The 22151-nt window shown below is 45.3% G+C and overlaps 1 protein-coding gene across 9 annotated transcripts in view; it reads left to right on the forward strand.

Annotated features, from left to right (window-relative positions):
* Positions 1-62: 62 nt before the first annotated feature.
* The window catches only part of NIN (ninein), a 93606-nt gene continuing 71517 nt past the window's right edge, over positions 63-22151 (forward strand). For 5 of the 9 annotated variants that reach the window (XM_032871140.1, XM_032871141.1, XM_032871142.1 and 2 more), the window contains exons 1-4: positions 64-194; positions 662-715; positions 8995-9198; positions 20861-20942. In XM_032871140.1, coding sequence (XP_032727031.1) covers positions 9016-9198; positions 20861-20942 — 265 coding nt within the window. In that variant the 5' untranslated portion in view covers positions 64-194; positions 662-715; positions 8995-9015. Of the gene's footprint in view, positions 195-661; positions 716-8994; positions 9199-20860; positions 20943-22151 lie in introns of all 9 variants that reach the window. The other 4 variants (XM_032871145.1, XM_032871146.1, XM_032871147.1 and 1 more) reach the window with 2 other exon arrangements.

Here is a 22151-nt window from a genome sequence, read left to right on the forward strand (position 1 = left end):
GCGTCGCCCTGGCTCCTCCTCCCCGCGCGGGCCTGGCCCTTCCTCCCCGGCGTCCAAAGCTCCGGGTGGCCGCGGCCGAGCCGGGAGCCGAGCGCGCTGGGCGCGGCCGTCCCGCTGCCGCCGCCTCCGAGCCCTGAGTGCGCCCGCGGCCATGGTCCCCGCGGCGGCTCCGGGCGCTTGAGCCCCGGAACGCGGTAAGCGAGGAGCCCGCTCCCGGGGTCTCCGGCCCCGCGGCCTGGGGGTGCGCAGAGGCCTCGCGCCGCCCCCGCGCCGTCGGCAGGGCCCTGCGCGCCCAGGGCTGACTCCACACCGGGACGGGTTGGGGCTTCCCCTTCGGGGCCCGGGCGGGAGCTGTCCCTGCGCGCGGGGCGCCCCTGGGGGACGAGGCGGGGAGGGGGCGGCTTCGCGGGCGGGAGGAAGGGCCGGTCCTGGAGGCGCGGGCTGCGCTGCCGGGGGGCGGGCCGGCGGGCGGGGAGGATGCGCGCCGCAGCCCCGGAGAGCCGCGCTTTTGTACGCGCTGGCTCCTTACATATGGAAATGACGCTCGCGCGGGTCCCCAGTCGCGTCCTTTTGAAGGACGCCCGCCCGGAACCACGGCGCCGGCTGCGAAGTATTGTCCCGTTTCTTGAGCCCTAACAAAGCGTCCCCCTTCGCTTTGCAGAGCACTGGAGGCGGGCGGCCGGCGGTGCGGGCGCAACGGAGAGGCCGCCAGAAGGTAGGCGAGGACGGCGGGGGCCGAGGCGGCGTGCCGCCTGGTGACACAATGGGGTGTTTGAGGTTTCTGGGGGTGCAACGGGCAGGCAGGTCGGAGACGCATCGGCATCACAGGTTGCCTGGGGACTCGGGAGGCGCGCCCGCCCTCCGGCCGCACCTCCGCCTCCCCGCCCAGCAGCGCGGCTGGATCTGGGCTGCTTGGCCGCCCCCGCGGTCCCGGCCCGCCGGCGGCGGCTGAAAGCCGCTTCTGTGTGTAGACCCAGGAGTGGACTTGATCCCGGGAGGGAGCAGAAAGGGGGGTGGTGCTGTTGCCTTGTGCCACCAAGGCAGCCTCGTGATGGAGCCTCGGAAGAGAAACCTGTCTGGGGAAACCCGAGGTGATAAGCCTGGGCTGTCTGAGCAGCGGAGAGCTGTTTGGGGCCCTTAAAGGCGGGCATCTCAGAAGGCGGGGGGCGGGGGGAACGCATATAGCAAGACTTTCCCAGTGCACTGAGCAAGAACTAAGGGGAAAAGGACCAAATGACACGCTGTTATTGCCTGAAAACCTTGATCGCCAGACCACTGGAATGGAAGTGTGGCGTGCTGCGGGAGAAGCTTCCAGGATTCCCAGTGCGGGGCTTCTGCGACTACCACAACGGTCCCTGACAAAAGGACAAAGCTGATGGAAACACTTTACTGCAGAAGGCTCTTTCTGTGAAGTTGAGAGAGAAAGAGGCGTTTTCCTAGTCCCAGCCCTGACAAACCGGGGTCAAGGCGCACAGAAAAGGGGAGGGGGGGGAGTGTAAAGATTGCTCTACCCTGTATCTTGTTTCGACAACTTAGCGATTATGAGAACCGGGGCCTTCTTTACTCAACAGGGACAGCGGAATTCCTGAGGTGGACTTGCCATACAACTTAACTCTTAATTTATGAAATCAAATCAGATAGCCTAGTTGTCTTTTGTGACTGCCATAGTAGCTTTTTAGGATTAAAATCCCGGTAAAATCCATCCTGGCATATGGGCCGAGCTCCTGAGGCCATGGAGGATTTCTCAGTGGGGGTCCCTTAAATAGGTTGACAGAAATTTATGTCTGCTTGTTTCCTGAGGCTTGCCATTCTACAAGGAAATATATTTTTCCTGTGTCAGCTTAATTTTGTCTTGAATCTTCTCTACTGGCTAACATATTAGTGGATGACCTGAAATACTGGCAGACAACTGGCTCTAGAGTTGAGGTTTGTGTGTGTGTGTGTGGGGGGGGTGTTGTGAAGATTTCCAGACTGTGTGTAAAAGTAACATTACAGGCTGGCTGAAAAGCAGTTTGTTGTTGTCTCTTCAGCTGTTGTCAGTGTTCTTAAGGAGGTGAAGTGAACTCCTGGGGAGTTCGTTTACAGATTTATTTTCACCTGTTTGTGGGGATGCTGCAGGGGAAACCATTCTGAACTGCAGTAGAGACTTATAGATGTTCCAAATGGGTTGGGCATCAATAAAGATATTGCCAAGGCAGGAGAAGGCTTTACAGGGGCAGTGGAAAGGAAGCCATCAGAGGCACAGTCTTCACATTAAAAAATGTCAAGGATCAGTCATTTTAATAGGAACTTGCTCAGAATGGCCTGGTTTCTTTCTTCGTCTTTTTTCACTTTAGATATGCGATGACCCTTAATATCAAAATATGTTGACTGTCATAGAGGGGGAGAAGAGGACCCCAGTGAATTCTGAACAGCCAACCTTAATTTAATGGGCAATATTCTTATCATAAGTCAAATGTTAAAATAAATTGTTTTAAATGTCACTGCAAATGACTTTCTAAACTAACATTTAACCAGTCTTGATGCTTCTATTTTGTGTTGATAATGAAAATACATTTTATCAGTCTCACGTTGATAAAGGGTTGGCAAGTTAGCTGGATTCAAGCAGCCTAAAGCCTTTTCAGGAGGTTTATTTTTATAGATGCCAATTCATCTGTAAGCCAATAAATTATGTGGTTTGAATTCTGGCTATTGAGCTTACATCTGTTGGGCAGGAACTTGTGGAGAAACCAAGGCTTGCAAAAAGATGTTTTTCTCTTATTTACAAATAAAATAGAATTTTAAAAAGATTATGGGAATATACAAGTGAGCAACTTTTTTTTTTTTTTAAATTAGGACACTTCTTTGTTGCAATGTATATCAGCAGTTACTCATTTATTGAAGCTTTTGAATGGAACAGTTACAAAGTATTTATGTCCTACCATTCACATAAAATACAAAGTTGAGAAAACATTGTTTATGGGGGGGGGGAATTCTCCTCCCCCCGGGGGACTATGTCCCTAGCTGCAGGCATTCTGAATTAATTCCAGTAAATATGGCTCAAGAAGTGAAAGTTGTTATGAGCAGTCTCTTTTAAGAAAGTAACAAACATGGAGCTCTGTTTTCTGCTTCTATAATTTTACTTAGTAGCTGATTACAGGTTATTGACTCTACAACGGGCTAGGCTAATGATTTTTTTCCTCCAGCTATCCTGAGTTAACTACTTGATTGGTAATCCACCTCACTGTTAGGTTTAACAAAAGCTTGGGTTTGGCACATGGTTCAGGATAGTCACATACTAAAACTTTTTTTTAACGTTTTAGAATAAATGCTAGGAGAACGTCCTTGGTTAAATTAAGTTTAATAGTGTAGTTAACCAAGGTAGTTATTGTCTTTCAAATATATGTAGTGTCATTTTTGTTTCTGTACAGTGGCATTTAAACTTTTGTATCTGTATCCCGTGACTTTATTCCTGGTGATACTCGGGTGCCTGTGGTATCCAGCTAGGAATGAGGTACTGTCGGAGCCCAGAGGAGGCTACCTGACAGGAGTCTTTGTGATGAGCAGTTGTGGTTTCTGGCAGAAATATCCTATATAGATATGTAAATAGTTGCTTTTTCTATTAAGCTTTCGCTCAATTTGAATTTATTCTTGTCACTATTTCATTTTATACTGAAATGAATCCAAATGTTAAGAATGGAAATCTTTGCAATTAGAGTGGTTGAAAAGAGAGAGAGAGAGAGAGAAGAAAAAGAAACATTTTAATTTGATCACTGGCATTATGAAGCTCCGACTTGCCAAATGGTGAAGGCTAATGGTGTGAATGAAAAGTGTTCCCAGAGCAGGGTTTGTCCATGTTGACCGCTTTAGTTATAAAGTAACTAAATTAGTCACTTGGTGGTCACTGCCTGGTCTGTGGATCCCCAGCAGCTATGTCTGAACACAAACCTAAAAGCATCTATTGTGATACCCAAGGAAAGCGGCTGAGCCAAGAGGGGCATCCAGACATTCCACATAGCTATTCAGCTGCTGGACCATCTGGAGGGAAATAAAAGGCCTGGGCTAGGGGCTCTGGCATTGTGCTCATTTATTATTTGGTTTTCCCTTGCCAGACTTTGTCCCTTTTTCACTCCCTGTGGCCCAGAACAGACGTCCCCTTTGGCTGGGGTGCCATTCTTACAACCTCCTTTCTGTACCCTGCATGCCGGAAAGTTCAGAAGTTCACGTAGCCACTTCATGGTGGCCTTATGTTGGGGACTTCATTATTCCAGCGGCTCCTCACCTGTGTCTTTCCCAGTCCCAGGTGGTGCTGATTTCATCAGCCAGGGTTGCTGAGTAGCACACAGTAGCACAGACTGATGGACATCCCCATCCGGGTCTAGGCATTTTGGCAGCCTTGTTTTGAGTTATTTGGAAGGAAAACGCTCCAAATAGTTCTCATTATGGGTGCTTATTGGGGGGTAAATGTTTTGATAAATGGCTCTGTGCATCTGCTTCTTATTTAACCTTCCCTAGTTAGAACTCCCAAATACTGCCCACCCTGGCCCTTCTATTCCAGAGGAACTGTGAAGACTTCTGTCAGTGTGATAGGGAAGGTAGCAGGTGAAGAGAGGCCCCGGCTTGGCCGGGGTGGGGTGGAGCTTTATAAAACTGGAATTTTTCTTTGTGATTTGAAGGAGGGTTTGTCACTCAAAACCCAACGTTCTTCATCTCTGAGGAAGATTTCTGTCGCTGGTGGGTGTCCATTAGGCTTTAACTCTGGAAAGCACTGATGGCACAGATTAGACATACTTGAGTATTTTGAGGGAGTAATTTAACAATGATCAATTTCTGGACCAGGGCCACTGTTGGAAAATACGGGGCTCTTCCGATCATTTTTATTAAAAAAAAAAAAAAAAAAAAAAAAAGTGTTTCTTCCTTGCTCTAAATTCCAAAGCTGCTTTGGAAAAAAAGAGTGCTTATTCTGTATATCTCTAGTGCCTTATAGGCTCTAATTATTCAATAAATGGATTAGAGCGGTAGGCAGGGAGAATCCCCACCCTTCCCCCCACTCCGACTGGGAGGAGTTTGTGGCCATCAGGTTTTCCTGGCGGTTTCTGGTACTCAGTAGTCTAGCTGATTAACACATGAAGGTGGAGATAAGGGATTTGTCTTGATGTCATTTCAGTGGTCCCGTTCCTGTGTTCTGTGTGCACGCATAGCCCTGAGAGAGGGTCTGATTTAGAGTCAGACCAGAATTCAGATCTCAGTTCCACCCCCGTATTAGCACTCTCTCCTTGGACAAGTTGCTTAATTTCACCAAGCCCCAATGCCTACATCTTAAATGGGAATGTGAGGTCTACTTTAAAGAATTAGAAGGCTTAAATGAGCTCGTTTATGTAAAGTACTCAGCATAGGCCAGACTTCTAGTAGATCTCCAGAAGTTTAAAAAAAAAAAAGTTTCATCTTAAGTCCCAACTGTATTTCAGCCTTTCTGCTTTTGTTTGATGTTAAATTTATCAGTAATGTGCCTTTAAAGATGGAGGTAGCGCTGAGCCTTACCCATTGCCGTTTACCCGTTAGTAGTATAATATTGTTTATAGTCCTGTTCCCTACCCTGTGCGTTCTCCCTGTCTGTAAGGCATTCTGCGGCTCCTGCTCTGCTTCCTCGAAGGCAGATCCATGGTTGGTTGACTTGTAAGTTACCTTTCTTCAGTTTATTCTTCCTTGGTCAGTTGTTTCTATTTTCATGGTTGTTTTCTCAATTCCCCTCTTGTATCAACTTTCTCTGGGATTATCCTGTCACTCGCTTGCCGTCTTTAACCCCCAGGACAGCCCTTCTAGATGGGTATTATTATTCCCATTTTATAAACAAGGGGACTTGGGAAAGTGTTTTAGTACAGACTCTCCTCCAAAGTCACATCCTATAACCACCCCCCCTCCAAAACAACACAACAACAACAAAAACCCAAAACAACAACAACAAAAACCCCAAATGCAGCTGAAGTTTATGACTCCATTGGCTTAATCCCTAACTCCTTAATCCAATTCCAGACGGTTCTGGATGCTATAGTTTGGGAGTGGGTCCTGGCTTCTACTTCTGCCTAGGTACATCTAAGACTGAAAATGCCTTTGAAGAAAGGGTTGGATGGGGGGAAGGAGAGGTGTGCTTGTGGAAGAAATAGTCATTTCAAAGTCTTCTTCCTGTGCTCATTATGTCACTCTCATCCAGGGGAAATTTCCGCTCAAGGGATCTCCCTTCACTAAGTCAGTCCTTGGTGTTTACTGAGTTTCTGGTGTGAGGAACAGACTGTACTGTGTATTTGGGAGAGGATATAAAAGAAATGAGTTGTGGACCTTGTCCTGAAGGAAATTTCTGCCAAGCAGGGGGAAAAATTCTTGCACATGAAATTACTCATGAACATTTGGGAGATAATATCATCCAGTAAAAAGGCATTCTGTGCCAAACGAGATCTGACAACTTGTCACCATATGCAACATCGTTTGGATGTTTCCGTATGCTCATTTGTTCCTCAGAGTTGGGACTGTTTTCCCCCTTCAGTCAAAAGAATGTTTTCCAAATCACAGTGTCTTGGGAAGAGGGAAGATGAAATAAAGAGATAAAAAAAAAAAAAAAGCGAAAGAGATTTGCTTTAGCGAAAGTCCAATGACCTCCCAAAGACAGGGCATGATAGCTTATCAGATTCACAGCTGTGGATAAGATAGGACTTCTCAGTGTGTTATGAGTTTTATGCCCCTCTTTCATTGGTCTAAATGAACCAATCCCCATGCCTTAAAAATAATTTAAAAAAAAAGAGGAAATGTTAGAATTCTTTCGCTTTTGAGGGTGTGTTTGTTTTTTTAATATGCAAAATCAAGTGAAAGCAGAATAGACTGCCTTTTTTGACATTAGTCAGATTGTAGCCTGGGTAGGGGTGCTGAAGAGGTATGGAAGCCCTGAAAACCCCAGAGCAGCAGACAGCAAACTGGCTGACTTGTAAGTGAATCTAACGAGCCAGGCTTTGGCCTTGTCTAAATCCCTAACTTTGGTGGCTTTGCATTAACACCTTGGTGTTTCTTTTCTGGTGCTCTCATGTTTATATAGCACTCTCAACTTAATTGTGAAAACATTTGCATGGTGATTAGTTAACCCAACAGACCAACTCTGGGAAGGCAGCCAGAGCCAGCAGCACCTTAGTAACAGAAAAGCTGATAATTAGGAGAAGAACCCCCATCCCACCGCCTCACCCCCAACACACACACCCAGACCAGCAGCCTGGACGTAAGTGGTGCTCCTTTGCTTTCAGGAGTGACCTCAGTGAAAACCGAGGAGTGGTTCAGCTGTTTGAATCCACCTTGAGTCCATCCAGTTCTGCTGAAACTCTTGGGATGGTCATGGCTCTGGGTGAGCTCGTGATGTTCCGGACAGCTGTCTGTGGGGGAGAGAGAGTAGCACTGATGGGTCCTGGGAGCCTCTCTCATTTTCAGTTCTGGCCACATTCCACACCTGAACTTGTACATTGCCCGTGTTTCCCATCTGCTCTATGAACAAACATCACCTCTAAGTTAGAGAGTTCTCTTACTCAGGGCTTTTATTAGTTAAAGGTGCTGCTTTTAAAACTAGAGTGAGGATTGCCAGGGGCTGGGGAAGGGTTGGTGGGACGTGGCTCTGCAGAGGGTATAGTTTCCACTGCGCGAGATGAAACCATGCCAGAGGTCTGCTGTACAGCGGTGCACATAGAGTGAAGAAGGCTGTCCTGCACACGTAAAATTTTAAATAAATTTTTGTTAGACTAGATGTCCTGTTATGTCTTTTTTAGCATAGTAAAAAACATAATGGCAAGATAAGAATATTTTTGCAAGTGCTGCTTTTTATAGTCTGGGGGCTGGTTCTGAGAGCCTGGTTTCAGATGGCTGAGGTCACCGTCTCGAGGGCGATGTTGTGTTTGGCTTCCATTGCATCAGGGTGAAGGTAGCTTCCGATGGGCTCATTTCAGGCTTTCGTCGGAAGCCCCACCACATTAAAAATGAATTATTGTGTCAGCAACCCCACCCCAGAAGATTTGACTGTTAATAAATGAGGGACTGAGAATTTAATGATGTTTATTTTTAGCAGAAGTGATTCTGCTTTAATCCCGAGTCCACATTTCCACTGATCCCACGGAAGGTGGAGAAATGGAAGACTGGGGTTGGAAGGATGGAAGATAGATGAACCAGGTGTGCAGATGGGAGGTAGGGGTGAGGGAGGCTCCCTGACACTGTAGGGTTCATGTGGTCTGCGGCTCCTCTGAACCTCCCTATCTGAAAACTGGGAGTAGTGTTTTCTCCTTTCTCTAGGCAACTAGGCATTACCTAAAACTCCTGAGGGCTAAAGTGAGCTTCAGGGAATACTCTTCCCGTCACACCTCCTGTAATTGCTCCAAGGAAGTTAATTGGGCTGTTTTTTGAGGAACTTGTGTAAAAGGCATTGTGTCTCCTGTAAACAGGGAGGTGGTTTGCCCGGAGCCTCTCTCTGGCTGCTTGCCTGCAGGCTGACGGTGATGGGGGGCATCTAGGCTGAACGAAGGGGAACTAGATAGCCCCACCACAGGAGTGGGGTGCTACATCTGGGCAGGTGGTCCACAGCTCACCGACTTATGTGGAAGTTTGTGGGTACTACCGGTTAGTTGGAAAGGACTGAGCATCCGAGGTGGCCTTTCACTGTAAGTCAGGGGCCAGACGAGCTGATAGAGAACTGCTTTTGGTCTTGAGTTTGGGACTGGCCGCTCGCTAGCGCAAGGACCAGGCAGGAGAGGAGACTTCGTCATTCTGGTAACACTACCCCGCATGACCGAACCTGTGACTGGGGCCCTGGTGGCAGTGGCCATGGAAGCTCAACTGGCCAGGGTTGGCTCCCGGAGAGCCCCGCAATCTCGCTGGGGGGAGGCGGGGAGGGGTGGCGAGGTGCAGCATTGCCTCTCCTGCCAGCATCCACCGAGGTCCCAGTCAGTCAGCCCCGGGGGCTGCCACAATCCCCCTTGTCTCTGTCCCACACAGGTGAGCGCTGTGGGCTATGGGATGGATGAGGTGGAACAGGACCAGCATGAGGCCCGACTCAAGGAGCTGTTCGACAGTTTTGACACCACGGGCACCGGGTCCCTGGGGCAGGAAGAACTCACCGACCTTTGCCACATGTTGAGCTTGGAGGAGGTGGCCCCGGTGCTCCAGGAGACACTGCTTCAGGACAACCTCTTGGGCAGGGTAAGGTCTGGGGAAGAAGGCAGGCGGATGGAAGTGGGTGCGGCTTTTGTGGGGAGGGGGGCTGGGTGGGGGGAGAGCGCCTGTGGCGACCTGCCTCTCACATCCTGGCTGTGTGTGCCCCGAGCTGTTAACCTGATAAACAGAAAGAGAAAATGTAATGGGCGGGACCAGCAGTGTGGTTTGCTTGGGATATGGAGGGCCTGTTTGAATTTGTGCTCTGGAGTGTATGTGTGCCCAGAGCATCTTAAATGAAGGGAGGAAAAGAGGCAATAGGAGCACGTTTTCCAACTCTTGTTCATGGTGGATCATTCTATGGACTTCACATTCATCACTGGGGCACAGGGAGGGGACTGAGGTTTCCCTTGAAGAGCAGGAAAACACAGTAAGAAAATTGCTACTCACAGGATGAACAGTTTGCTGCTCTGACTTTTACTCCCAATAAAGCTATTTCTTGTGCAGATTGCTTCTAGGGTGAAGGATTAATTAAACCTTTCACCTAGGAAATATGACAGGAGGGTAAGTAAATACAGGGCAGGTTCATTTAAAACCTAGCACGACTTCAGCAGGGATATGCAAGTGTGTGCTGGTGGTAACTTCTGCATTTGACAACAAATAGTCCTGTTGTTCCTGCAAACCAAGTCACAGGAACCAGTACAGGGTGAGAAGGGGCCTTTTTAATTCCTGCTGTTAGTGGGAAGGGTGCTTGATCTGTCTTGACCTCCCATTGCCTTCAGTTCTCATAATTCTAATTAAGAGCATCATTTGTATGGCTTTGAGTTGAGTCTTGCTGTTGGTTGTTAGAATGGATGGGAGGGAAAAAATGGGCAATGCTTTCTGAGCTCTGTTGTTATCCTCGATGACACTTCGTGGACCATGGTTTTTATCACGTGGTGCAAACTGAGGAAGGAGTTATGAAATTCAACTTTATTCCGGTGACTGAATTTCCTTTTTTTTCATTTCATTTTCACTGACTTTGAGTTGACAATTTGGGTAAGTGACCTCAGAGACAGTACGAAGTATTGACTGTCTGTGACATGAGACAGACAGGAGTAGCGATTATCCTGAAATTAATGTACAAAGGAGGCTGTTCTCAGGGGCTTGGCACTATGAATGCCATGGCTAACAGGGCTCCCTCTTAAAGAAAAACAAATGTGAGGTGTTTTACAAAACTGGAACCATTCTCGGTCACTCTGGGAGTGGGGACTAGCTGCTTGTGAGCTCTAAAAAGTGCTGAAAACCTTGTTTCTGAAGCCTTAGCAATGGGAGATTTGAGGATGAAGTCATTTGCCACTCCCCCGCCCTCCCACCCCACCCCCCAATTCCCCGTAATGCTTTCAGATGTGTTTTTGTTCTGTCTCAATCCCAGACACCTTGGGGAGCGAGGGGAGCCAAGGGAGCCGAGTTTCCCACTGTGGTCCTGGGGGAGAAGGAGGAGTACCAAGAGTGGATATGTTTCAGGGCTGATGAAAGCCTGGGAAGAGCTGGTACAACTTGAGGCTTCCTTGGGAGGTTGTCTCCAAGTCTGCGTAAATACACAGCCCTCTGCTAACAGACCCCGACTTGGCAGCGCGTTCACGGTTTCCCTCTCCAGATGTTGCCCATCTTCGCACGCAGCACCCCCCCCCCCACCGCAACCATTCGGCAAACTAAAGCAGGGGAACAGTTATCGATTGATTTGTTAACGACTTGACACTATCAGCCTGCTTTTTCCGTTTGCTATTTGCCTATGAATAATGAATACCTAAGTGGTCTAGAGCCTGATATTTACTTAGTGAGCCAGTGATAAAAGTTAAATAGAGAGTTGCATGTTGATTTCATGTGGGAGGTCCCTGGGGACTTTCTGGAGAGCAGGGTTGGCATGAATTAATGCACGCTCCTGTTCGATTTGCATTTTTTATGAAACCGAAATTATTCTCCTCAGATGATCACATAAACTTGGCCGTATGTTGGTAAGATACTCTATATGGTCTATAATTTTAAATTATAAGGAAAAAAATTCCTTAGAACTTACTGAAGAATTCTAAGAGGGAACACGTTCTTGATCTACTGAGTATGGAGCTTAAGTTGGAAAATTATATGTTGTTTCCAATGCCAGTCATCTTTCTTCTCTTTAGATGGTATTTATAGAAAAACTTGTAAGGGTTTGCAGTTTGGTTTCATAAATAAGGAGAAGGAAGTAGTAGCATGACCAATCTCAATATATTCAACTATTCAGTAATTCAACAAATACGTACTGAAGGGTCCCGCATGTTAGGCTTTCTGCTGGTCTGTGGGGTGCAACTTACTTATGTTTTTCATAGACTAAGGTTTTCCACTAAATTGGCTTTTGGGTACAGTAGTATCCGACAGCTTCCAACCCAAAGAGGCTTAGGGTTTAATTGTATCTTTAAATATTAATGAGTATAATTTCTAAATGAAACAAAACTTCCAAGTTTACCTTTGTTGGAATCAGGCTGAATTAATCATTTTTTTCTTGAAAAAGAAATAAAATTAAAGGCATTGCCCTCCTCAATAAGAATATGAATATTGTCTGGTTTTTAATTTCCAAATCCATCTGTAAAACTTCCTGGGTTTTTTTAAGGCCTGATGTTTCTTTTGACAGTTGTTGAGGAAGGTAACTGAAATTGACTCATCGACTCCCCATTTTCATGCATTTTACTCCTAGGCCATTTACCCCCAAATCAGGTTTCTTTCTTTCTTTCTTTATTTTTACTTAAAAAAAAAAAAAAAAAAAAAAAAGGATTATTTATTTATTTATTTGACAGACAGAGATCACAAGTAGGCAGAGAGAGGAGGAAGCAGGCTCCCTGCTGAGCAGAGCTCCATCCCAGGACCCTGGGATCATGACCTGAGCTGAAGGCAGAGGCTTTAGCCCACTGAGCCACGTAGGCACCCCCTCCCCAATTGGTTTCAATTCATCTATCTGATCTGCCTTTATAACTTGAAGTCATATTCCCCTGAGTATGGTGCTCACTAGTTAAGGATTTGAAATGCCTGACGATTGTGGATTACTGATTTGAAAGAAGCAGGACAACAGTGGGTGTTTCCTGCTAGTTATCAGAAGAGCTCTATCCATATCTTTGTCCTTAGTTAAGCACCTGTCAGGTGAGTGGGAGTCCAAGACCCAGGGACTCCTGAAGATACTGAAGAACTTTCAGGCTGGTCAGCTAATGTTTGCCCGGCAGCTGAATAGTCCCTTTGTTTGTTTGTTTGTTTTAAAGGTTTTATGTATTTGAGAGAGAGGGCAAGAGTGGGAGAGCAAGGGCCAGGGAGGGGAGGAGCAGAGGGAAAGGGAGAAGCAGATTCCCTGCTGTGAGCAGGGAGGCCAGCCTGTGGCTCTGCCCCAGGACCCTGAGATCATGACCCCAGCTGAAGGCACACGCCCAACTGACTGAGTACCCAGGCATCCCCAGCTGAACAGCCCCAAGAGCAAATACTACAAACATATAAGAAAATATAACAGCATTAGCTCTTTTATGGAACCAAGTTTTCCTCTAAGCAACTGATATTGGTCCTAGTGCTTCCTCTTTTTTGTCTTTTATTTTTATTATTTTTTAAAAAATTCAAATTAGTTAATATATAATGTGTATTATTAGCTTCAGAGTAGAGTTTAGACTGCATCAGTTGCATGTAACACCCAGGGCTCATCATATCAGGTGCCCTTCTTAATGCCCATCCCCCAGTTACCCCATAAACCACCCACTTCCCCTCCCTCGACCCTCAGTTTGTTCCCTATAGTCAAGAGTCTCTTATGGTTTGCCTCTCTCTCTGTTTTTATGTTATTTTATTTTTCCTTCCCTTCCCCTCTGTTAATCTGCTTTTCTCTTAAATATGTCTTTTAAATTAAATGTAGTCATATGCCTCTCTCTTTTATTAGAAATTAGGACATAACTATGATAGTCTACTTTGGTTTTATTGAAGCTGTCGTTATCAGTTTTAAAAATGCATTTTCCTTTACTTGAGGAATATAGCAACTTTGAGACATAACAGCTCCCTGAGATTCTAAGGAGTTTCCTTGCTTTGCTCTTTGATGGGAATCTGGACACTGAGGTGCTCCATGCCCTTGGCACGCTTTAGAATCTGAACAAGCCACCTGGTAGCAGAACCCACAGCTGACTTCCAAAGAGTCCCATTGGTGTGTGGACTTTGGTCATCAAAGGCACTTTGGAATATTTAGTGTTAAAATCTTATAGCTTTACAAATATATGATTTAGCTCACTTTTCCTACCTTTCATTTTAAAGTGCTTGGGGGTTCTTTTATGAATATCGTGATTAATTTCATATGGTGGATTTGCTTGTTTTCAGTTCCCTAAAAGCTTTTTAAGATTTCTTTCTCTTATACATATTTTAACCATTTGATAAGTAAATCAGAATTACAGAAGTACTTTCTGGTTGTGATTATCTGGGCTTGTTCTCCGTGTGCAAAATTGTGCTTGATCATCAAATAGTGTCTATTTACAACTACCCCATGTTCATGCTTCTGTTTCGTAGTATTGATCTGAGGCTTTTTAAATGCTTTGGAGGAAATGGTGGCAAGCATTTCTCATTTCATCTCTTATTAAATGTCTGAAAGTTGCTGTATCTTACTGTTTAACCACCATAGGTTAACCTGAAATGGGGACGGGAGTATTATCTCATTCCCATTTGGTCTTGTGACTCTAAACCATCACTCCCTTCCTTTACAACAGTATCCATTGGGGTTGACTTGAACTCCCAAGGGCCAGTGGTGCTCAGTTATAGACAAGAAGACATTCTTTAAAAAAAAAACAAAAACATTTTGACTACGAGGCTGCAAGACTTGCTTCTACTCTCTATTAACACTTTGTTGTCAAACTCATTGCAAAATTAACTTCGATTTTGCATGCTGCAAACCTCGAGCCTCTTAGAGCTATTGAGTCTAATGGGAAGCCAGAGCAAGGGGAGGGCTGAAGGTGGGAACAAGTGCAGAAAGGCTGTTCTCTCCTACCTGCTTGATTTCAGTGATGACTGCATCTTTCTCTGGAGAAAGTATGGTCCAGACCGCCAGTTTGATTTCTGCAGTATCCCACTGATACTCTTATGAGTAGCTTCTTGTTTGGACAGAGTGGACTTACAGTTCTTTAGCGTCTATCACGGAGTTTAGACTTCAGTGTTCATCTGTATGACAGAGAAACCTTGGAACCCAGAATTGGAAAAGTACATTGGCCTGTCCAACTCATTTCAGGCAGCAGCAGGATAGGAACCCAAATTCTCCATCCTTGAATTTGAGTGCATGTTTTCACAGCCTCCTCAGACTCCAAATATAGGCAAGAAAGAATCTCATTCTCCACACCCCACCCCCACCCCCATCACCACTAGCACCACATCAAGACAGTATAGGATTAGAGCACAGTCTTTGAAGTCAGCCCCAGATTCAAGTACAGATTCTTGCCATTTTTAGCCCTATGGGCACGTTATCTTAAGTAGGCTGAGCCTCAATTTCCTCATCTGTATAATGGGAAAAATAATACCCTCTTTACAAAATTGTTTTTTGGTTTTCTTTTTAAGATTTTACTTATTTATTCGACAGAGGGAGAGAACACAAGCAGGGTGAGTGGGAGAGGGAGAAGCAGACTTCCCACTGAGCAGGGAGTCCAACACAGGGCTGACCCCAGGACCCTGGGATCATGACCTAGGCTGAATGCAGAGGCTTAACGACTAAGCCACCCAGGTGAGGGTTGGATTGAATTGTGTGTGTCAAAAGACTTATCCTAGAGCCGGGCACACAGTTCACTACCATGTTCTAGGTCGGCCTATTTGCTTCTCTCCTCCCTCCCTCCTTTATATACCCAGAATGGGTCTTTGATAAATAGTGGCTTCCCAGTAATGATTTCCTGAGAAAGCTCCTAGGCATGGAGAATGGATTTGCTAGAAATTCTCTTGTGTGGCCGCAGTTTGCATCTGTTTCCATCTGTAGGCAGGGCCCCTTGGCTCACTCTTGGAGTACGACCTCAAACGTTTGCTCTAGGTTTGGACTTGCCTTTGCCTCTCTTCTCATTGTCTGCAGTAAATGACTACAATAACTTGAGTGCGTTATTTAGAATCAGACATTTCACAACGATGTCTTTCATTATGAAGCTGTGTCTATCTGTATCCTTTCTCTTTTGCATAATGCTGTACACATCATTTTTCTGCACGGTGACCTTCTGGAGATTTCCAATTTTCTCTTCCCGTGGCAGCTACCCCTTCATGTGTGGAGTGTTCTTTCATCGATTTCCCTTTGTATTAGGAGATCCGAACCTCCTTGGTGTGGTGATAGTTACGCAGGCCTTTGTCTCGTTTAATAAGATCACTTGGTTGAACACTTGGCTTGAGCCTCTCATCCCGGGGCTGTTTGAAATGCTGCCTGCACACATGTGGAAACTCTATGTATTTCATCTCCATGATTGCAGGAGACAATTTTATGCAACGTTAAGTTCCTTATTCTACTTCCTGTTACAGGGTTTCTGTGTATGTGTGTGTGTGTGTGTGTGTGTGTGTGTGTGCGCGCGTGCGTGCGTGTGTGGTTTGAAGTAATGTTTGTTTCTTATGCCATGCTTTCTTTCTTTCTTCAGAAAGGCAAATTGTGTTTCTAAAAGAGCATTCGAATAAAATGTGGAGAGGAAAGATGATGAGGTAAATTTCTATTAGGCGGGAGTGACACAGGACAAAAAAAAAAATCAGACTTGACTGGTCTTCCTGTTAATTTAGTTTAAATGTCATGTGTGTTTTTAGTGCGTCAGGTAATTTTCCCATTGCTGCAAACTGCCCTTTGAGGCATATAAGATAGAGGAATGCTTGTAAAATGAATGACAGCAATTATTATTCAAATGAGGGGGGTACCAACCCAGGGAAGCACAGCTTGGAGGCTTGTTACCGCATGAGATTTAATTGGATTGTATATTTGTGAAGATTTCTAAATTTTAACATAAGGCAACAGCAAAGCTCCCTCGGAGGAGAAAAATGGTACTTACAAATTCCAGTTACAAGCTTAGCGAGCCCACTGGTGCACATTTCTTCACAATAGAGGGCATTTATTAATGTTTGTGTTCTGGGATGTGCCCTCAGGGGCTTTTCCACCACATCAGTATTCATGAGCACTGTCAGAAAATAGCAGTCACCTGCCTCTATGAGCGAATTATCTTCTTGGAAGATGCAGAATTTACTGTTCTCTAAAATGGAGGGTCCAACGTCTATGTGCCTTTGCAGAAGGAAAAAGAAACATCAGTTTAAGACTGAACGACAGTTGTTTTGACCAGTTTGCTGTGTTTTCACTTCTGGATTTTTAGGTGTGTGTGTGTGTGTGTGTGTGTGTGTCTGTGTGTGTTGAAGAGGTCCATCAGATAGGCACTGTTGGATTATGAAGAACCTCTGAGTTCATCATGTCTAGTCTTTTATAGACCCTTTTCCTTTAAAAAAAAAAATGTGGCTCATCTAATAGGTCCATTTTGGAAACGGTATAGCTCTGCCTGGGAATATCTTCGTGAAGCCAAATGTCCCGAAACTCTCCCACGAGTTTCAAAGCTCTCACCTGACCCTACCTTCTAGGTGCTATCAGCTTTCCTCTCTTCTGCTCTCCCACGGTTAAGATTCTCTTCCTGCTCTTTTACCCCCTGTCATCCCAGCATGTTGCTTTAGTGGGGTTTGTGTCGAGGATCTGACCACCAGGCGGGGCACAGGGATTTCCCTGAGATGTCAGACCAGCAGTGAAGCCTGTCTGGGGCGGGCAGGGCTGCCAGGCTTTGAGTCCAGTCGGAAGGCCTGGGTTCTGCAGGTAACCCCAAGGTTTCAAGATGTGAGGTGCCCATCAAGGCACATGCCTTCTTCATGCTCTGTCTCCTCAGTTCTATGGGGAGATGCCTGCCTTGACCAACTCCCATGGATGTTGTGAGATCCAAATGACCAAATGCCTGGGAAAGATTGAACCAGCAATAACATACCTGGTTCCTCTCGTGTGATCCAGGACCCACATTTCATTCAATTTTCTAATAATTGGATCTCTTACCCCATTTAGTGACAGTCTTAAAAAAAAGAATTAACCACTGGGGATTACAAACATTTTATTAAAGTTTTACCCTACCAAAGAGGATATGACACAAAATAAGGTTATTCACAATCATTTAAAATCTTCTTGGTCTGTCAGTTATTTATCTGTGTTATAAGAGCCGTTCTCTCAGGATTTTCTTGGTGGCACATAATCCTTGCCTCAGCACTAAACAAGCCCAGCTTATTAGGTTTTTGATACCATGGCTTTTTAAACAGTTGGTATAGTTTTTAAAACCAGGTGTTTTAAGTATAAAAATAGTGCTGTATTTTTGCTTGAGGGAAGAGAATTCATGTCTTTTTACTCAATCCCAAGATGTCAGTCATTACTTCTTGGAGTGGTTACCCCCGAGTACTCCTGTCTCTTGTTTGCTGCTTCTCATCTGTGGTGGGTGGGGAAGCAGGACAACAGAGCTACTCATAAATCAGGTAAAGTGATGTAAATAGTTCCTGAGCTGCTTGGGCAGCATTTTCTGTGAGAAGAGTGTGTGGGCTTTCTAGCACCTTCCTCAGCTTTGGACACCACTAGTTTGTGTTCTAGTTGTCTGCTCTTGGGTTGTGTGATAAGCAGTCTCTGTATAAATGAGGCTTTACTGGCTCAGAGGCTGGTGTGTTTCTAGGAGGGCTAAATGCCCCTCAGATGTGGTATAACAAAGTCATGGAAGTTGAATGGGATTAATGTCCAGAGTGTATGTACCTTGGTCATTTTTCAGGGTAAGATTGAGGTCCATAGACTTCTGGGCGACCTTCACAGCTCATACTCACTGAATTGAGCTATGTCAGGACTAGATTCAGAAGGGCTCTTTCTGGTAGCCTCTGCTGAGGCTTAGGTCTTTAGAAGACTCAGTAGAGACCCATAAGTGAAGTGTAAAGGACTCGAAGTTCTCAAGGCTAGTTACCTTCCTTTTGAAATAGGATCCCTTTCTGTCCAACTCACAGCTGGGAAGGAGAGACGGAGTTTTCTTTCAGGCCCTTCCCATTAGTATCCTACAAGCAGAGAAACCTCCAAACTGAGGTCCCTAAACACAGCATGCTGGATACGTCTCTCTGATGGGGGGCACCTGTCCAGATCTCAGTGGGGAGGCAAGATCCCGGCTGTCACCATGCCCCCTGGCTGTCCTGGTTACTCTCAAGGCTTTGCTTAAAAATGTGGCCATCTCTCTGTACAAGTCGAGGAAGCAGTCATGCCATATACCGATTGGTAGTAACTAGCATTTACCTATCGGTAATTAACTACACCAAGTGGCTTTACTATCACTTGCTGAGTACCTGCTAGGTCCCTGGAAATTCTAGACACGTCGTGTAACTCTCGTTTGGATTTCCTCCTGCTGCTGTGAGGGAGGTGTTGTTACAAATCACATGAAATACTTGCCGTGCACTTGACACGGTGGGTGCCCGGGCTCACTGTGCCGTCTCTGGAAGATGAGCCCCGTGGTGGCATGATCTCCGTCACTCTTGTTCGCTAGGATAGTGCCCAGCCCATAGTAGCTGCCCCATAGATATTTGTTGGATGGATCATAAAAATTGTTAGAGGTGGGGCGCCTGAGTGGCTCAGTGGGTTAAAGCCTCTGCCTTCAGTTCAGGTCATGATCTCAGGGTCCTGGGATAGAGCCTCACATCGGGCTCTTTGCTCAGCAGGGAGTCTGCCTCCCCCCACCTCTCTGAATTGCTCAGCAGGGAGCCTGCCTCCCCCTCTCTCTCTGAAATGCCTCTCTGCCTACTTGTAATTTCTGTCTGTCAAATAAATAAATAAAATCTTTTAAAAAATTAAAAAAAAATTGTTAGAGGTCCCCATTTTTATACCTGAGCAAACTCAAGCGCAGAGAGGGTGAGTTGTTGAGCTACAGCGGGAAGGCGGTGGCTGGGGCAGGGTCGGATCCTGGACCCGGCTGGCTCCAGCGCCAAGCCTGTGCTCCTAACCCTCCTACTGCCCACCCTAAGGGGAAAGGATGGTTCTAGTAGGCAGTGGTAAATGCCTGGCAAGTGTCCAAGATGGGAGAGCCCTTGGGTATGTGCTGTTTGTGAACTGGCTGCTGCTGGGGAGACTGCCTTGCCCTTGGAAACAGGAGCCAGGTTGCCCCAGTGCCTAAAGCCCATGCTCAGACTTTGGGCCAGCAGCAGGTCTTGACCCTCTTCCTCCTGCAGGCTCCTTAGTCATTTGTCCCTTTCAGTCTCTTAACCTTCTGTTGACTGCTGCGCCCTGGCTCTCTAGCGGATGCCCTGCTTCCCTTGATGGATTGCCTTTTTTTTTTTTTTTTTTTTTTTAAGTGGGAGAGGAGGAGGGCAGGGGCAGAGGGAGAAGGAGAAAGAGACTTCCAAACAGACCATCCTCTGAGCACAGAGCCTTACACGGGGCTCAATCTCACGACCCTGAGATCCTGACCTGAGCTGAAACCGAGAGTCGGATGCCCAACCCACTGAGCCACCCAGGCCACCCCCTGCCTTGACAGATTTCTGCTGTCTCCACAGAGTATGCTGCTTTTTAGTCTATACTGGCTAAAGGAACATGATTTTAGAAAGTAATTGTAAGTGATGAAAATGGATGTGGTAGAAAAAGCACATATACTTGGGGAGAATGTAATGAATTGCAAGCATATATAATTTTATGACATAGGAACCTTGATGGACTTCTCTCCCTTGCATCGATTTGCATGGATAAGACATGCTTTCCTTTCTCCACTGTTTAGGTAACTGACGAGGTTTCCTGCTTTTCCCAGTATAATTTGGCAGTGTCACTGTCACCTATATTCCAACTTCTAGGCAGTATTTTATAATGATGTCCAAAGAGACCCATAGCAGCACAAATATCAAATCAACTGACTTCTGTATAAATATACTGGCTTCTGTATAAATAGGTGCCCCGTTATCAAACGAGAAGGAATACCATCTTTCCCTTCTGCCCCATGGTGAGGTCACATAAATTTAAGTTACAGAAGAATACACTTGGCCGTAAAGAAAATCATTTTACCCCTTCAGCCGTAGCAATATCCCAATTCTGAGTAATTCATCCTTCTATCAAGGTAATTGTGTGTTTAAAAATTCAAGAAAATGCTTCCCAAGGTTCTTTTATTCTTTGTGTTTGCTATTGATTTTTTTGTTTATAGAATCACAGGGGCCTTGGGCGGTAAATATTATATACCTGCCTCAGGCAAGACTATACTCAAGTCATCCTGAAACGGTTGCTCGTTCTCCTCGAGAATGTCTGAAGAGATGAAAGCATCCTGGGGGCATTGTTACAATGGATCATTTACTTGGGGAGTTTTTCCTAAAATCTCACTTAACCTCTTTCTCTTGTGGTCTTGTTCAGAAAAATAAAAGGAGTTGAGTTCAAAACACATCTTTTCCTGAGTTTATAAAGAGGGTTTTGCTCTATAGCTTTCCCCCTCAGGGTTGAATAAATATTGATGTTGACATTAGTGTTTATGATGCTGGGTGTCAGAAATGATCAGCCCACTTTGCCTTCAGTGCTTTACAGAAATGAAGAAAAGGGGACAAAAGCAAGTTATGACTCACTTCGAAGCTGTCAGGATGCTACCTAATGGTTCTGGTACCTTGAAGATGGATTTACTTTCTTAAGGCTGTGGAAACTATTTTGAATTTATTTTTTGCTGTTTATTTTTAGGTACATTTTGACCAATTTAAAGAAGCATTAATACTGATCTTGTCTAGAACTCTGTCAAATGAAGAACACTTTCAAGAACCAGGTAAGGGCACTCACTCACTTTTCTTCTCTACATTCCCTTTTAAAAATTGTCCAGGGAAGAATTCAGGGACCTTGAAGCATGTCTATGAAAGCTTGGTGTCTGCCTTTTACAGATGGAACAGTTATTTTCAGTGACTTGTCTTCTGATATTATCCTAAAAGCCTTGCAGCTGTTGAACACTAAAATGAGGCTTCCCTACCACAACAGTGTTTTATGGAAGAAATAATTGGATTGTTCCTAGGCAATATGTCAGATGGAGCGCCTATAACTCATTCCCGGAATGAGCTGAGTGAAGGCGGACCGTACCTCCTTCATCCTACTTCCTGTGTTCATGGAAGGATCTGAGTGGGGGGAGGGAGTAGGGATTTTGCCTGAAAGAAGAGTCATCAATCTAAAGATAATCTTATTTAGTCCTAGTAGGTGGATAACTCTCTGCTATAGACATTATTGCGTTATATCATAATTGATAATATCTGTCTCCAGCGATAGTTCTTGTGGGCCATGTTGTTCATTTTCGTAGTTTCAGTGTCTAGGAGAATGCTTCACACATAGTAAATATTCAACGAATGTTAAAAAAATAAAGAACTTAACATCACACTTCACTGATTTTTTTTGAAAGCACCATAGATTATAAGACATCATTATTTTATGTATCTCTGTAAAGAAACATCTTTTGCCAGTTATATTAGTAAAACACCATTGATTGTAAGACTTATCCTAAAGTCAGTGTTCAAATGTGTGTGGGGGAGGGTGTCTGTGTGTGTCTGTCTGTCTGTCTGTCACAGGATCAGTGAAATATGATGAATATTTATTTATTTATTTATTTAAAGATTTTATTCATCCATTTGACAGAGATCACAAGTAGGCAGAGAGGCAGGCAGAGAGAGAGAGGGAAGCAGGCTCCCTGCTGAGCAGAGAGCCCGACACGGGGCTCGATCCCAGGACCCTGAGACCATGACCTGAGCCGAAGGCAGAGGCTTTAACCCACTGAGCCACCCAGGCGCCCCTATGATGAATATTTAAAGGAAAGTCTGAACAGGGTTGAAATTTGTATTATAATACAGTCCAGTTTTATCGAATCATTGGTTGTCAGATTTAGGCTAGGGGTTGGCTCTAAGGAGCATGAGGGGATTTTTGGGGTGATGAAACTGTTTCATATCTTGATGGTGGTGGTAGTTAGAGATACTATGAGTTTTTCCAATCCATAGAA

Source organism: Lontra canadensis, unplaced genomic scaffold, assembly GCF_010015895.1.
Source record: "Lontra canadensis isolate GAN:19392208 unplaced genomic scaffold, GSC_riverotter_1.0 scaffold42, whole genome shotgun sequence".
Taxonomy (NCBI): Eukaryota; Metazoa; Chordata; class Mammalia; order Carnivora; family Mustelidae; genus Lontra; species Lontra canadensis.